General features: G+C 56.3%; 4 protein-coding genes across 4 annotated transcripts in view; 1 reads left to right on the forward strand and 3 right to left on the reverse strand.

Moving 5' to 3' along the window:
• Positions 1-1,004: 1,004 nt before the first annotated feature.
• VOLCADRAFT_59680 (uncharacterized protein) lies at positions 1,005-2,502 on the reverse strand (the record flags this gene model as incomplete). Its single annotated transcript, XM_002949657.1, has 4 exons — positions 1,005-1,088; positions 1,487-1,546; positions 1,865-1,923; positions 2,406-2,502. Coding segments are annotated over 4 exons (300 nt in total), but the record flags the coding sequence as incomplete, so codon positions are not given.
• Positions 2,503-5,662: 3,160 nt separating this feature from the next.
• VOLCADRAFT_89982 (uncharacterized protein) lies at positions 5,663-10,751 on the forward strand (the record flags this gene model as incomplete). Its single annotated transcript, XM_002949542.1, has 12 exons — positions 5,663-5,716; positions 6,215-6,313; positions 6,360-6,448; positions 6,872-6,914; positions 7,069-7,104; positions 7,182-7,199; positions 7,366-7,486; positions 7,772-7,798; positions 8,160-8,224; positions 9,333-9,435; positions 9,685-9,767; positions 10,650-10,751. The coding sequence occupies 12 exons, from the start codon at positions 5,663-5,665 to the stop codon at positions 10,749-10,751; spliced, it is 840 nt and encodes a 279-aa protein (XP_002949588.1).
• Positions 10,752-12,146: 1,395 nt separating this feature from the next.
• On the reverse strand, positions 12,147-14,091 carry VOLCADRAFT_89983 (uncharacterized protein; the record flags this gene model as incomplete). The annotated part of the gene is made up of 4 exons (XM_002949658.1): positions 12,147-12,236; positions 12,469-13,146; positions 13,691-13,817; positions 14,027-14,091. 4 exons carry the CDS (start codon positions 14,089-14,091, stop codon positions 12,147-12,149), a joined length of 960 nt encoding a protein of 319 aa, XP_002949704.1.
• Positions 14,092-15,834: 1,743 nt separating this feature from the next.
• VOLCADRAFT_89984 (uncharacterized protein) overlaps positions 15,835-16,545 on the reverse strand; it is a gene marked incomplete at both ends in the record, with an annotated part of 8,120 nt that continues 7,409 nt past the window's right edge. The window contains one exon of the mRNA XM_002949659.1: positions 15,835-15,854. Coding sequence (XP_002949705.1) covers positions 15,835-15,854 — 20 coding nt within the window. The remainder of the gene's footprint in view (positions 15,855-16,545) is intronic.

Below are 16,545 nucleotides of genomic sequence, written 5' to 3' on the forward strand. Positions count from 1 at the left end.
GCCCGGAGGTTCGCCGTGGCTTCTCCTCCACTCACATGGATGCTGCTGCTCGCTGCTGGTGCTGGTGCTGGTGCTGGTGCTTTCATGGTGGTCGTGATGTTAGTAGTGGTGATGCTGCCGACAGGGAGTCGACGTGCTCCTGGCGTGTGTGTGCTTCAATGATATAGGAGCTTTGACCAGATCAAATCATGAGATTTGTGCGTGTGGTGTGGTGTGTGGTGTGGTGTGTGGGATGAGCAGGGAGACATGCATAATGCAGTACGCGTTCACAAAAAGAGCTGTCGGGTAAGGATCTGGTCATTTTTCTCATATGATGCGGGGCATCAGGGCTTCAACAGTCCTAATTGGACCAAACAGATCCGTGCTGTATAACCTGATGTGGACATGGGTCATGGGATGTCACAGCGATGATAAGTCACACAACGCAGTGTCCAGTCTCGAACTGAGTCCACCTGCTCCCACGTACTAGGACAGAACTATCTTGTTTGGACATCACAGCAGCAGCTGGAAAGCCGGAAGCCTTTCCCATCGTCATCCCCCCTTACACACATAAACACCGCGGTAGTTACACGCAACAGCTCCGGAAGGAGGATCTGTGATCACCAAGCTCACGTATGCTGCCCGCCCGCCTGCCTGCCTGTCCGCCTGCCTGCCTGTCCGCCTGCCTGCCTGAGCCAGACACCCCTCTGCACATGTACTCACAGTCACAGTAACAGTTTCACACGCGCACGCGCGCCCAAACCAAAGGGGATAGATTTACCCTCCTACAACATCACATCACCACCTACCATTCGCCCTTGCTTCTCCTCATTCCGACACCTACCTGCCTCCTGCCTCCTTCACAACACTCCTGGTTCGGCGGCCCGCCCCCCACTGCCCCGCGCTCGCTTTATAAGCCTTACACTCATACATACAAGCCCACCAACCCCGCACTCGGACTTAAGAGGAGCCACCATCACGGTGCTCCCAGGCCACCACCTATCCCGAGATCCTCGTCCACTGCACTACATGAGGTGCATCTTGAGCACTTCCTTGTTGGCTTTCCGTACACGGCACCGAATGGTTTCGGCGCCCAGCCGCTGGTGTGCCTGCGTGTGTGTATGTGTGTGCCGGGTTGCGTGCGTTTTCCCCAGACCCGAACCATCCAGTGAAACCGAAGTAACCGAAGCAACATGGGAACGGGAAAGATGGTTAGGGGGGACAGCACCACGGGTCAAGTTCTGTGGTTAAGGTGGTTAGGGTGACAAACTAATGTGTTAAAACTACTCACTAGACTTGAACTAGTGTGTTTCAAGTCTGTTAAGTCAGTCCAGGAACCAATTCCTAGGCCCCTAGGCGCCGACACCCCAGGCACCCCCAGCAACCACAGTCTCACAGGCTCAAACCAAACCCGCTAACAGCAGCATATCCCCCCGGGGCATCAGCATCCGTAATATATGCGGCAGTGGCAGTTCCAGTGGCAGTAGCAGCGGCAGTAGCAGCCCACCTCGAAGCGGTGACAACCAGAGAAGCCGTAGTAGACTCCATCCACCTCCAGCACGTCAATCTGGTGCCGACGACAACAATCAGGGAGCAAGGCAAAGGGTACGGCATCCCAGCCGCAAGACGGATGCGGGGGAAGGTGGCCCCGTTACAACCGGCCAGGCGGCACGGGAGACACACGAGCCCTAGCAAGGCTCGTCCGGGTGTGAGGCCCATGTTGCTGGCCGTGCAAGCGAGTCACACATTCGATTGCGCGGGGATGGGCAGCAGCTGCAACGCATCCGGTGCGCTTTCTTGCCATGAGGATAACATCGACTGCTTAGTTCCCGGGATTTTCTCCCTCCTCCGGGTTTTCCCTCCCCCTCCCCCTCCCCCTCCTTACTGGCTCCTGTAGACCAATCTCCTTGATGCTCTCCATCAGCGCAGCCACCTTCTCAGGATCTAAGGAATGCATACAGACAGACATACAGACACATATCCACATTTGTTGTACTTGCTGCCTTTGCAGCTACCTACCTACCTACCTACATGCCTGCCTACCCACCCACCTACTGGCACACATTGATCAGTATTCGTATTGGGTTTATCCATTAAAGAATGTCCCTTTCCTTGACTCCTGAGCGACATTCCCTTACACGGACATACATAAGTACGTACAGAAGCACATACCTACATAACACCACCTACAACATAAGACATACCTACATATACCTACGTGCCGAATACACACCCGCTGTGCGGCCAGGATAGGCAACGCATTTTCTGACACGGGGAAGCCGAGTCACTAGTCCCTCGCTCCCTCTGCTCCCGACTCTCGACCTGTACCACATGCGCTCGAGTCCGCTCACTCTGCAACTAGGACCTTCTCAACCGCTAACCCCAAACCGCCATCTCGCACTCCTGGGAGCTAGGACCCTTCATACCGTTTCCCCGGACACGGCCCAACGGTCGTCGGATGGCGGCAACCGGCAAATCAACCACCAACCGATCATCGCTCCGAGGTTTCCCACCTTCAACAGGGAGGGTGAGGGTTGGCGGGATAAGGGATGCGTGGGTGGTGACGCGAGCGCTGGGGAAATGGGAAGGATGGGTTGACTATGCTTGGGTGGTCCTGGAGGCCCCGTGTCAAATCCTGATGCTAACATGTACTGATGCTGAAAAGCAAAAGGAACGCAAATCGGTGACGGGAGAGCGCAACGGCATGGAAGGCCCCCACTTACTTGACTTATTGCCCTCGAAGCTCCATTTGTATTTGGTCCTCCAATCGATGGGACCTAGCATGTGTTTGCCCGAATCAGGAAGTTGGGTGAGCGGTAACATGCACAGCACGTTATCGTGAAGATAATCGACGATGGAAACTTAAGACGGTCCGGACCTGTGCTGGCAAGCTGACCACCCTCGGCGCTATTGGAAGATAATCCTAATTGCTGCTGGTGCTCACTGGCGCGCACCATTAGCCGCGCCTGTTTGATTCGATAGGATGGATTAGCGACTGGCCAATGTGGGCCTGCACGGCCACCAAGGTTACGACAGGAAAAGCAGTTCATGTTGGCTAATTGTAGATGCACATATCCTGCTGCGCAGCGCAGCTTCCGAAAAGAATAGTTAAACTTGCAGCCTGGAATGTTGCATTTCCGTACTGTGGGCGACCGATGAGCGATGACGTCTTAGTCCTTGGCCCGAAAGTTGGGGTAATCTACAGAGTCACAGAGGCTAAGATAGTTTTCCATGCTTGCAAAGCGAAGGAAATTCTTCGGCCTTGCCCGATCGCTTTGAGTTGTAGCACCCTCCTGAGTGTCAGAGCACAATTCCTAACAGGGTTTTCTCCACGACAACCAACGCGCTAAAATGCTACTCGGACCGGCAGCTGCAAGTCGACGCCTAACGATCAACCCAGGTTCGCCCTTTCGGACAGCAGTTAAAGTTGCCAACGGCAGGGCCGGCACTCGGCAGGCCACCGGCGCAATGTGAATTGAAGCGCATAAATTTCCCCAAAACTTGAAATGTTGCAATTTTTTTATCATGTCTCCTTGTGCATTGCGGAATTTCCGTTCTTAAGTGGGGTGCTGGCTCCGGATGGGATGTAACCGCGCGCGGAAAACCCTTCACCGCAGGAGCCGGACGAGCCTGCAGCTCTTCACGCCTTGCTGCCGCATGCCCTGCCATCCGAGTCGCTCGCAGGCCCTGCAAGGTGCGGCCCGACTCTCGCCAAGTCGCGGAGTGCGGTTGGCCCCAGAACCCTGTTGCGCGTTGTTGTATGTACATCTACCTGCAGCGCACCTCCAACTCGAGCCCCCTGTTTAATCCCCCAAGGGAAACAAACGAACGATATTATCGAAACAAACGGTGCTTTACTGGCCTTACTCATCCAGTAACAAATATCGGTGTATGCGTTAAGGGTACTCGAAGATAAGGACAAAAGGAGACGGAGTAGAGTTGTTAGGGTGCCAGTAGCCGCAGCCACGTTACACGCACCTTGCATCGTACCTTGGGTTAGGAAGCGCCTTGCGGGCCAGCACTCAGTCCCTTTCGCGTTTCGTTTTCATGACGCTAATTTCGCTGATTTTATCTTAAATATTCCGCTGACAATAAATTATTATTCCGTTGACAATAAAAATTATTTCGCTGAAAATAAAATATTTCGCTGAAAATAAATTAATATTCCGACTGACAATAACTTAATTATCAACGTCGAATCAAAGGCGGGGAAAAGGCTGAGAGAGTAAGGGAGGCACTGACCGGTTGCAAAATAGAGATCCCTGGATGCTCTCTAGGCTCGTCCACATCCCCTCGGAACACACACACACACACACACACACGCACGCACACACACACACATACACACACATACACACACATACACACACATACACACACATACACACACATACACACACATACACACACATACACACCGCCGCCAACATACACATGCACACTGCAGCAGCCTGTGGCGTCCCCCCCGATGGACGGTAAAGCTGATGTTGATGCTGGCTGAATCCCGAGGTGGCCCCTCCAGGTGTCCTGGCTCGGAGGAACTCCTCATCCTGCAAGTCGTCCCAACATCAGGCACACGCATATTACGGGCATTCGCGCTCCCGGCGCAACCGCATAGCCCTGGGCCCGCCGGTTTTGTGATTTGATTCCCTCTCACCGTCAGAATCCACCGGGCGGCTGTATGCTGCTGTCATTTTTTATAGCGCGCGGGCTCTGTCTTTACTCTGGTTGTGTGTGTGAGTGTGTGGCTTGCATTGGTGCCTTTGTGTTTTTCGTACAGCCGGTATGCTTCAAGGAGAGCACGCCGGACCGAATCGATGACGCAACCTCCCGGAGGCCCGCCGCGACACCCGGCAGCAGCAGCAGTAGCGGCGGTACGACACCCGGTAGCACTACCACTCCGCCGCGGTCGTACGGCACGGAGCCCGTAGTGTCGACTGCAGGTACGACATTTATTGTACAATTGTTGCTGCTATTGCTGCGCCTGCCGTCGGTGGTGATGCACCTATTTGGTACCGCTGCTGCTGCTGCGGCTGCTGGTGTAGCTGATGTAGCTGTTCGGGTGGTGTATGATGGTGGGTGCAACCCAGATCCCAATGAGGAGAAACTTCCCCCTCCTGATTCACGTACGCGTGCAATGGTGCGCTAATGGTTCATCTCACGGAAAACGCTGCAGGGCTTCGGAGCGTCAACCTGGGGCCCGTGGCGGCTGTCATGTATCCCGTACTCATGTACGGCACCTTTGTCGCCTGCGCCGCGGCCATTTTTGCGCCAAACGCCGTCGGTACGATTTTTGGTTCGTGGTTGGCAATGCGTTGTCTTTCCAACCACCTGCTGGGGGGGGAGGAAAGGGGGGAGAAATACACCGTTTCTAAAGGGAGCGACAGTACGGATTCGGCAGAGCGCGAAGCAGGAGCCGTATATATACGCCGACATGTGCCCTTTTACCTTTCGTATAAGCCACAAGCCACAAGCAGGTAGCCGCTAGCTGGCGACAGCTTTGGCTGCTTGGCGCTGCTAAGTTGTCAGGTGTTGAATTACGTGCAGCCTTCCCCTTTGCATAAAAACCCTGGCCCCCTTCCTTTTCCCCCTCACTTTCCCTTTCCCCCCTCCGAAACTCCGCGGGGAAGTCACCTACGTGTTCCGAAACACCGCACCGACAACGGTGCAACGGCTCCTCGTCATGAGTGCCGGCGCGGCGCTCATACCCACCATCGTGGCGAAGCGACAGATTAAGGTACGGCATGGCATGTACGGCAATTGAGGAAATGTACGCCAAACGCTTTAGGAAAGGTTGATGTAAGGTTGATATCAATGGGCCGCTGCCGGGGAGGGGGAAACTGTCGACGTACTGTACACTGTGTACGACTGCGCCACACACACATGTGTACGTTCACACACATAAACTACACACACATACACACATACATAAAAGGTACTTGTGATACAGACTGGCGAGCACAGAGGCACATGGGAAGCGTAACAGGTGCACACAGCGCACCGTGTGGGAAGCATCTCCCAGACCCTTTCCTCCCGTCTCAAAGGTCTCCTCATCTCACAACCCGCTTGGCAGGTTTCCCCCCCACCTCCCCCTCCCCACAGTTCTACGTCTGGTGCACTCTTGCCCTGGCAGCAGCTTCACTCGTTTGTGGTTCGTCTTTCCCCCCTCTCCCCCTCCCCACACTTCACCCTCCGCCGCCTCCCACCACCTCTCCCCCCACACACCTCCCTCCAGCGTGCAGCCGACTCGGGCATCCTCGCCTCTCCCACCTTCAAGCAATTGGTGTCGGGCTGCCTCCTTCACGGGGTGCTGGGCCTGGTGGTGCTGTCGCAGGTAAGCCTGTGAGAAGGGGTGTGTGTGTGTGTGTTTTGTGCTGCAGGGGGGGGATGCAAGGGAGAGGGCAGTGTGCCGCAATGAGACCCACAGGGCTGTGTTGTCCGCTGTGAATCGGACCGCGAAAAGTAGCGGGTAGGCAGGTACGTGACTATGTATGTATGTATGATGCGTGGGACGGGGGTATATCTTCACCCGTGGCCTCTACCCGGCGAAACCCTGCCTTCCCCGGTATTTCGGGGCACCCTCATCCAGTCACCCTAGTTAACTTCTCAGTGGATCGCTCAGGTTCCGCACCCACCACCAGCATCCAACGGAATCTGCCGGGTCGACAGCGGCGCAACTCCATTCCTGGTCGGCTCGCAGGTGTACTTTATCCCACCACCGTCCATCAACTAGGGGCCTTTCTACCTTCCACCACTGGAAGGATTTTTCGACTCTTGACAGGTCTCGATTGGTGTGTGCGTTACCAGTATGTATCTATGTATGTGGACGCAGTACTCCGGTACGGCCCTTGTCATCGTCCTTCACATGTGCTTACCTGCCTTCCCGCCCCAGCACCCGCCCCACCACCACGTTTCTGGCGTTGCGGTACTCGTGGGTGGGAAATGCCCGATTCGGCTTCCCCCTACCCCTTTCCCCCTTTCCCCCTCACCCCTCAAACCCGGGGGTTCCCCCCCGCAACCCCTTTTAAGGACGCCGCCAGTTCATTCCTTGTTTCCCCCCACACGGCACATGTGGTTTCCCCCCATCAGGCTGTCTCCCTGCGCAGCCCTCTCCTGGCGGGCACAGTGGGGGGCCTTGCGGGTTTAGCCACCATCACCACGTCGTACACCTTGATGAAGGTACGGCACCTGGCACCTGCCAGCGTGAGGTCGTCGGAGAGGTGCGTGTGGAGGGTCCGTGTTGTGAAAACTGGGTTGCGAAGGATTGCAGAGGGGTGTGTGTGTGTGCGTGTGTGTTGCTGGCCCGGGCCTTCCCTCCTTTCCCCCCAAAACACCCCGGCCCCCCAGGACCGCTTCCCCCCCCAACGCACACACACACGTGCGCAGATTCGTGAGAGCGGTCAGCTGGTCCCCTCCGCCAGTGGGCTCCTGGGGGGAGTGCTGTCGCTGCTGACCCCCGCCAACCTGACAGCTGCCGCCTACTCAGCTGCCACCATCGCCTTGATGGGTGGGACACCGGCGCGTGTGTGTGTGTGTGCGCGTGTATGTGCGGTGGGGGGGAAGAGGGGGAGAGGGAGGGGGAACGGGGAGGAAAGAGGGGCGGAAAGGAGCCAGCTTCGAGGGAAGCCAACAGTCCGAAAAGGTGATGGCGGCGGGTATCCCCCGGCCGGGCCCCCGGGGTGTGTGTGTGGGCCCAGCTTGGTGTTGGGAGGGCGTGTCGGGCGACCCTGGGGGGGGAGAGAGCCGTACAGCCTAACGCACACGATTTGCCGGTCCGTCTCCAAACCCGGAGGATGGGAGGTGTCGGCTCCGGGTTCGGGTGCGTAGGGGTTAGGGGGGTTAGGGGGGGTTTGGGGGTTGGGGGGGATGGGGTGGGTTGGCTGTTGGTGGGGTGGCGGTGGGGTGGTGGTGGGGGTTAGGGGGCCAACATGGGTTTGACAAAGGGGTTGTGTGTACTGCGGTACGTGCGGTACGTGCGGTACGTGCGGTCACCTCACCGCTGCGGTGGACGGAAGGGTCGTACGGATGACGTCAGTCACAGTCCGCCCTTCCGCTCCCCGTCCACACACTGAACTGAACACAAACACACAAACACGACAACGAAACCCTCCTCCCCGCCCCCCTCCCTCCACTCCCCCCAACCACCTTCCCAACCACCTTCCCAACCACCCAACCACCAGTTGCCGGAGTGTTGCTGTTCACCGCCGACCCCTTCAGCCCCTCGCTGCTCTTCATCCTGCCCAAGGTACGGCACCAAGCGGCGGAAGCATGATCGTACGGGACGAGGTGGTGGAGCTGTCTAGAGCCCTTTTCTCCCCCCCTAACCCCAATACACACACAAACACATCTCCTCTTCGGCTGCTGATGATTTGGATGTCTCCCCCCCGCCTCCGGCGGCGTTCCATTCCTAGTTTCACTTCTCTCGCATTCTCGCATGTTATGTTTCCCCCCCCTTCCTCCTCCTCCTTCTCACCCTCCCGCTTCCTCCCTCCTGTATGTATGTAAGTCGTACATTCCCCCCTCCTTTCCCCCCCGGCTGCCGTGATCCCTCCCCCGCCACCTTCCCCTCGTACCGTTTACCTACCAATTCCGTCATCTAGTACGACACCTTCTGCATCGTCCTGCACCGCCTTTGCATTTCTGTTTCGTTTTTGGTCCCCGCTTTCACATAGGTTCTTTAGGGCTTCTTCCCGGGTTCCCTAGTCTGCCAGCTTAATCCTTCCTTTCAACGGCACTTGCATGCGTTCGCTCTTTCTTCATGCTCACAATCTTGCAACCTCTCTGCCTCGCATGTGCCCTCCTTGCCCGCCGCTTTTGCTGCCTGGCCAGGTGAGTTCGAGGAGGCTCGAGTGCTTTGCCGGTGTACCGCGTTGCGTCAATCGGCTATAGCCGGACTAGGATAGTTGGGTCGGTCGGGTCGCGCGCGTGTTGGGGGGTTGGGGGGAGCACTTGCATGTCACCAGCAGCTTATTACGAGCAGCTTATCAGCCAGTTTTGCTCCAGCCTCTTCAACGCCGCCGCCAGGCCGGCGGCAAACTGTACTTCAGCTCACATCATCCCTTTCTCTTCTCACGTCAGTTTTTGATTACCTTTTCGCCGCCGTTACATGTACCTTTACAATTGCACGGCTTGGCTCTACTGTTCTTCTTCCGCTCTTTTCTTAGTCTTGGCGGCTAGGTAGGAGTTGTCCGCGGTCGTCATCACTACATCACCCTGAGGACTCCTCCACAACCGACGACTGGTTAGTTATGCTTCCTGTACATCTGCCGCAGCACTCTGACCTTGACAGCAGCTTCACGCGCTCGTGGTTCGTCTTTTCCCCCCCTTTCCCCCCCCTCCACATAACCCTGCAGGACCCGATTCATGTGTTTTTCTGCCGTGTGCTGGGTGCAGCCACTCTTGCCAATGCGGTGTTCATGTTCACTGTGAAGCAGGCGGCAGATGACGGCCGACAGGGTGAGGGTGGGGGGGAGGGTGGGGGGTAAGGGTGAGGGTGAGGGTGGGGGGGTAAGGGTGAGGGTGAGGCTGTTGTGGAGGCTTCCTCCTCATCCTGGGCCCCGCACCGCACAGCACCGCACCACCATAAAACACACACGCACGAGTCCCCACCCGCGCTCGGAGGAACTAAATCGCGACTGTGGAGAGGGAATTATAACCCGCTTCCCCCTCTCCCCTCCCCTGCCCTCCCGCCACCGCTTGTCGCAGGCTCGCCAGTGTTTCGCAACATTAACGGGGGGGTGGCCGCCTCCTCAGCCATCACGGCCGGGGTGCTGGGATACGGATTGGCGGTGAGGGCTGAAAGAAAGGGGGAACGCGCGGCCATGTGCCGTGTGGCTGGCTGTCGGAACTGGCCAGGGCGTCCAAGCTAGGCAGGCAGCAGACACTTGGCGTAGCTTGGCTTTGATGAATTTTTGTGCGGCAGTATAATAGGATTTATTGAATATAAAATATCGTTTTATATTTGCACGTTTGAAACGATATATATATAAACGGACATTCTAATATGCACTTCATGACCCACCATCGGTAGCGTGATCAATGACCATAAAGGCCTTTATTGTGGGTCCATCGGCTGCAAGAGATAGATTATCAGCGCTTAGCTGTTCACGAATCTCATATCTCTTTCGCCTTTTACTAAAGAGATCAGCGAGCACGGCTCTCTCAAGCGCATATCAACAATCTTTGAAAGGCTTTTGCCTTCACCCAAAACATTAATTGAGAAAGAATGTTATTTCTACGTTCGTGTGCATGAGGTATGTGTGCCACGGTTGATTCTCTTCGTGCAGCATGTGTGACATCGGAAAGCTGGTAGTCCCCGCACGCGGGTCAACTGAACCAGTGTCCAGAGCAGCATGGGTTATGTATGTCGCGTGTCGCCCTCTTCCTCCCCCCCCCCGATATCCCCGCATCCAACAGCAACAGCAGCAGCAGCTGGGTTTGTCCACCACGTGGCCCCCTTCCAGCGCAGGGGAATCCAACCCCACTCGAAAGCTCCAACCTTCCTCCGAACTCCTCACTGGGGTCATCGCATGACTGGAGAGATATGACCCGGCCGCCCCACAACCCACCCACCAAACTCGGCAACCGCGCTGTGACCTCCTCCCCTCCCCTCCCCATCCCCCCGAACACACGCACGCACCTTGCTCTCGACTGTCCCACGACGACCTCAGACCGGTTGGGCCAGGTCCGAGCCGCCTTTCTGGGCCTTAATCGGCGTCATGGCCACAACTGGGCTGGTGTCCGGATACAACTGGGCCACAGCCCCCAAGTAAAGGAAGTAGAGGAGGTGGAGAAAAGGAGGAGGAGGAGAAGCGGAACTATAGACCCTGTTAACAATTAAAGGACGGGCTGTACGGCATTTATATGTTTTATCATATTGGAGGGGCTACAGTACGGGCAAGGAGTGAGTTGGTTGACTAGAGGGGGCTCATGCACTTCATGAAGTGTCTGTCACACAATCATGTGGGTGATGTGGGTGATGGGGATACATGGCAAGTGGAAGGTTCCTTGCGGCGCAGAGAGAGACTGCACGGCACCGCCTGTGCGCGTAACGCCAAAGCACAACAGCTTTCTACAGCGGTATGTCGTACAACAAGGGAGTAGCTGTGCCTCGTCACTGTGAGTGCCATATCCCATGGCGTCTTTCACCTTTTCCTCCGCATTGTTGTTTTTGTTGCTGCTAATGCTTTTGCTGTCCAGTGGTTGGGCCTTATGGTCTTGTCGCAACACGCAACTATTTGCTCGATAATGCGGTTTATGATGCGGCCGCTGTGCAAATCTATACGGTCTGTGTGCTGTCGGAGGTGGTGGGAGGTATTGGGTTTTTTTGGAGTTCGAGGCATTTACTGGCCCCCAGGGAGCACCTTGCTTCTTTTGTACGGAGTGGAGTATGATTGGGGCCCCTTTCGGAGGCGGTTTCTCCTGGGGTTCCTGTCAAGATGGGCGTTTTTGACAAATTGAGGCCGATGATAATGGCATTCATTCTTCAAATTGCGATGCGTTGTAATTACCAACACCGCGCGTGCTGTTCCTGGCTGCAGGCAGTACAAACCTTAGCACCGCAGACCCCACGGGGATATATAATACCCCATCGGGGTGGCAGGCAGCCATCGAGGGCCACAACGGACTGCCGTACACTGCACTGCACTGGAAAATAAACAGAAAAAGACAAAAACGCACACCTTGAGCAGCAATACAACTCACCCCGAAGCTTGAGAGACTCTGCACGGAATGCCTCAGCAATCTACCAGTCAAGGCGGATGTGGCCTGTAGGCCCCCTGTGAAGCGGCAGAACACACTGCTCCCCAAGAGAGGCCACTCTCAGCTGGGCAACAGCAAGCCGTGGCTAAAGCCAAGGACACGCACGAGCCCAAAGGACCCAGTAGATAAATACCTACATATGAAACATAGCTTCATACGGAGCCTTACACAAGAGGAACCCCCCTAGAGCTCATTTTTGAGGACAGCGTCAATGAAAAAGTTCATGCTGGGAGGCGTGAGGGGCCTCTATTCCCTCCTAAGCAGCCGAGAGCCGCAGGTCCGCTAGCTCCGCTCTCCCTCCCCCGGGGGATGTATGTGTATATGTGTATGTGATGATCCTCGGACCCCCCTGCGGCTCTCGGCTGCTTAGGTTTGGGAGGGGTCGCACGCGCACATGCTCTCAAGAGTCAGGGCTCCGTCAGGGCTCCGTTCGCGCACTGAGCCTGAAACACGAAATATGACTCCTCTCCGTTATGTGTGTGTGTGGGGGGGTCGGTCTGTGTATGTGGGTGTGTGGGTGTGTGTGGGTGGTTGTGTGTGGGTGTGTGTGGGGGGTGTAGGTGGGTGGGTGTGTTGATGGGTGTGGGTGTGGGTGACCGGGTGTGTGGGGGGTTGCAACCCTGTGTCAGACCACGAGTAAGGCCCCTCGCTTCCTGCCTGCGCCTTGGACCCTACGACCCCTGCCACAGAACGGAAACTGGGAACATGCCAACACTCATCATAACATACTTCGGTCATCCAGCTGGTGCAGGTCAACTGCGCAACCTGCAGCTGATCCGATGTAACGAGGTGTAAGAACCGCGCATTAATCCCGAGCGTCGCCTGTGCCTGCCAACGGTTACTGTGCTGCTGGAACCTTCTGAGTACCGGTGAGGAAGCCCATACATCCTCGGCTGTGGACACGGAGGCTGTCGGCACCGGCAACGACGGTGCACTGAAGACCTCATCACCATCGCGAAAGTCGCTGCCAAAAATACGCAGTCCTCCAGACACGGACCTCGCCTCTGCTAGCACCCAGTTCCGCTCCTCTGCACTGGTGACCAGTCGCCGCGAGGTGACGCACTCCAGGGGGGTGACTTCCAGATCCCGCGGTAGCCGCCAACCTGTGACCCGCAGCCACTCGGGGGGCTCTGCAGCGGTACAGGCTGCTGTAAGACTGGCTCCGCGGCAATCCGTGCCTCGTTGCCTTACCGAGTGGCCTGGACTGTTGCCGCCGTCGCTGGGGTCGTCCTTGCCGGCATATGTGGGTCCAGCCCTGTAGCCCAGCTCTGCTAGCCCGACTTTGCCGTACCCAGGGCTGGATACCTCGGTGAGGATGCCCAGGGCGGAGAAGAACTCGATGACGCGACCCGGGATGGCGACCCACTTGGCCGCTCCTTGTCTCGCTGGGCGGAGCATTGCTTTTTCCTGGCGGAGCGGGGCATGAAGCTACGCAGGATGGTGTTGCCTGCTATGCGCTCGGGCAGGTACAGCACCTGCAGTGCCCGTGTGGGAGTCCGCCGTCAGGGGAGGGGTAAAAGGAAGTGGGAGTGAGCTGCGAAATGGTGATGGTGCCAGTCGTCGAGACAGAGGAGACTATTGCCCTGGAATCATCAGTATCCAGGAAAGGTGTTCGAGGGCGGCAGTTAGGCTGTTTCAGCAACGTAACCAAATTACGGCAGGTCAGGTCTACGGCTGGAGGAACATGATTATGCAAACATTCCGCGCCGCACATGATCCCCACGTGTTTTCCCAATCCCCTCCGTAATCTCGTACAAGCGCCGCCCTGGATTAAAGAATCCTGCTCGCTCATTGCCATCACCATTGTGGATTGAGATGGGGTGTCTAAGGCATTGCCCAAAGCCTTGTGCGCCCCAATGCCCCAATGCAAGGGTAATGATGTCCCTAATCCTAAACCCAGTCACAGCAACCCCGACCCCTCCCTCCGACCCCGAACCCCCGCACACCCCACCTGTAACAGCGGCACGTCAGCCTCCCGCAGTAGCTTCACCACAGTGAACGCGTCCTCCACCTCTTTAACGGCCTCCAGGACCAATATCGGAGCCGCCGCATGATGAGGAGCAGTGGAGGGACCGGGGCTGGGTCGGTGTCAAAAAGGGACCGAATCATTGATCAACCACACACATACACACATAAGCAGCTCAAAAAGCTTTACTGCTTGTGCTCGTCTATTTCATGAACCAGGCGCATGCGAGGCAAAACACCGACGGGTTTCTGACCTGGCGCTGCTGGCCGCAGCCCACTCGGCGATTTCCCGCCGCAGCAGCTCCCTCGCCAGCCGCCGTACCTCCCGCTGCACCTCCGCAGCGGGCCTTTGCCGGGCGCCCACCAAGCCCTTGGCACGGAGCTCATGATGAGCAGCACTTCCCGCCCTATGTTTTGGATTTGCTATTTGGTGCTGAGCACCACGACCCATCCAAAGCGTCGCACGTGCCCCAACCCGTCGTCTGCAAGATGAGAGGGCACTACTAACACATCACTCACCACCATCACATGCAAGTGGTCAAGTATGTGTTGAGGGCCAGACACGGGAAGGTGGCACCTAAGGGCATTTAATGGATACCCTAGGTGGCGCCCGCGTCGCCTAAGAGGAGAATTTACAAAGAATCCAGATAGCTCTGACTCAGGGTTACAGCAGTGTCAATAACCCACACGCAGACGTCGCCTGCTACGGAGATAGCAACGCGCAGGAGCCAAGAGGGACAGCCTCGCTTCCCTGTGAAAGTTGAAGTCCGAATCTTCAAATGGTTGCCGTACAGGCGCACTGCCTTCTTGATGTGCCCTGGGAGCCGCAGTAAAGTTCCCCCCGGCTAATTAAGACATCTCCACAGATCATCAAGGGTAGCATCAAACACCAAACCCGCACTCCATTCCTGCACTTTGCGAATGGCGTTGCCAGACACCGAAGCAGCCGTGATGATGTGTAAAGCAGTTCCCAGTGGAGCACAAGTACACAATATCCATGCACGTCCTCTGCGCCAGGGTTTCTGTGCCATCGTTCCAACAGCTCCTGGGTTTCTCCGAGCCATCTCCCTGAGTCAAATGCTGGTCAATGACTCAAATGCTGGTCGAAATGTAATGTTACAACTTATAAGCGCCGCATGAGGTGAGGGAGTCCGTCAAAGCCGGACTAACATATATTGAAGTTACAACCGACGGTGATATTTTGGTCTTGCTACCTAGACCCCGCCTCGTCCAGTTACCCGACATCCGTAGAGACAACCATCACTACCTGCTCAGCATGCGAAACTTAGTCCACCCCATCTCCACACCTCAGCAGTGATTTATAAACGAAATCCTCCGATTAAGGTCGGAGGTCTGACCAGGAATCGGACCTCAGCCATCATCTAACACAAAAGTGCTAGCAGTGCAGAATGTCCATGACACGACCCAGGTTCGAACTGGGGACCTCCTGTGTGTGAGACAGATGTGATAACCAACTACACCATCGTGTCATGCCTATTTTACAGGAGTCAAGTTATATGTTAGTAACGTATTCTCCCAGCTTGCTGCATGTCTGTTCGGCCTGTCAATCCTCTTCAGGCGCATGCTTCACATGTTCTCCGCATTGGTGAACGACGACGGACCCATGGCCACTAATAAACACGACGGGAGGCGCGATCCGCCATGGCCTCTCCTCTATTCCATGCTGTGCCACAACACAACACGGCAGGTGTCCTTATCTACCCGTGTCCGTCCTGCAACTGCTGCCGCAACCGCAAAAGCCCAGAATCATGATCAAGGTGCGAGAAGGTTTTCAGCAGCAGTTATGGAAACATTCACCCATGCTTCGCCCATGTGCGCAGAAGGCGCAGCATGGCATTAAGCAGGAGGGCAACTCCACAACTCCAGGAGGGCAACCAACACAGAGAAGTAACCTCCGTCACGGTCCGTTTTGAACCCCTAGGAACGGCGCACCAGGGACCCTCGAGACCCTTGTCCCGGATGTCCCCTGATACAGCCGCGGACCATGAATAGTGCACCACATATAAGGCCGGCGCCAACGGAGATGTCGAAACATCAATTAATCTACTGACGCCATTTAGTCATGGCGTCTACTGTGACAGGTGAGATATGATGAAGGCGGCCACGTCATCAGGCTGCTCCTCGGCCAACTGCGGCGGAAGAGCAGTACAGGATCGCCGTTTGGAGGTCAGGCGCCGGGGGGGGAGGTACAGGTGGGGAGGTAGGGAAGGGACAGACAGGCAGGAGGAGCGGGGATAAGAAGGCGCGCATGTTTCCTTAGAAGTGTGTTATCCGGCGGGGCGTATGTAGGTGGAGATGGGTGGGGTAGCTGTGTGTAAAGAAGCGCGAATGCTCTTTGCGCCAAGAAGGATGGGTCGTAAAAGCTGTTTCTGAGGAGGCGCAAGTTGGCAAGCATTTTAATGCGAGCTTGCGTAAGTAAGCTGGGTTAGTTGGGCGTAAGGCCCAATGCGTAACTGTTAGACTAACTGTTTCGCAACGGCCCGTGTCCTCAGGGCCGTCATTTATTGCGCGCATTAAGCTGGTTAGCTTATCTTGTTTTTGTTGTTCAGCGCGCGCTGATCAACAAAACAGGTCCCGCGCCTTCGGCGCGCTTTCTGTTACTACACCGCTGTGCCTTCGGCTCGTCAGCGAGACCCATCGGGTAGAGTGCAGTGGAGAATATATAGCACTAGCACCATAGAGTTAGCCCACCTTATTGAAGCACCTTTAGTAGTGCTAGTGGCGGCGCATGTCCCGGTATCGCTAGGCATGACTCCGCTGGTGGAGGCAACTCACAGCTATCCTACATAGCTAACTGGAATGTCACAGACTGGCATTTCC

The sequence above is a fragment of the Volvox carteri genome, assembly GCF_000143455.1.
Source record: "Volvox carteri f. nagariensis unplaced genomic scaffold VOLCAscaffold_15, whole genome shotgun sequence".
Lineage (NCBI taxonomy): Eukaryota > Viridiplantae > Chlorophyta > Chlorophyceae > Chlamydomonadales > Volvocaceae > Volvox > Volvox carteri.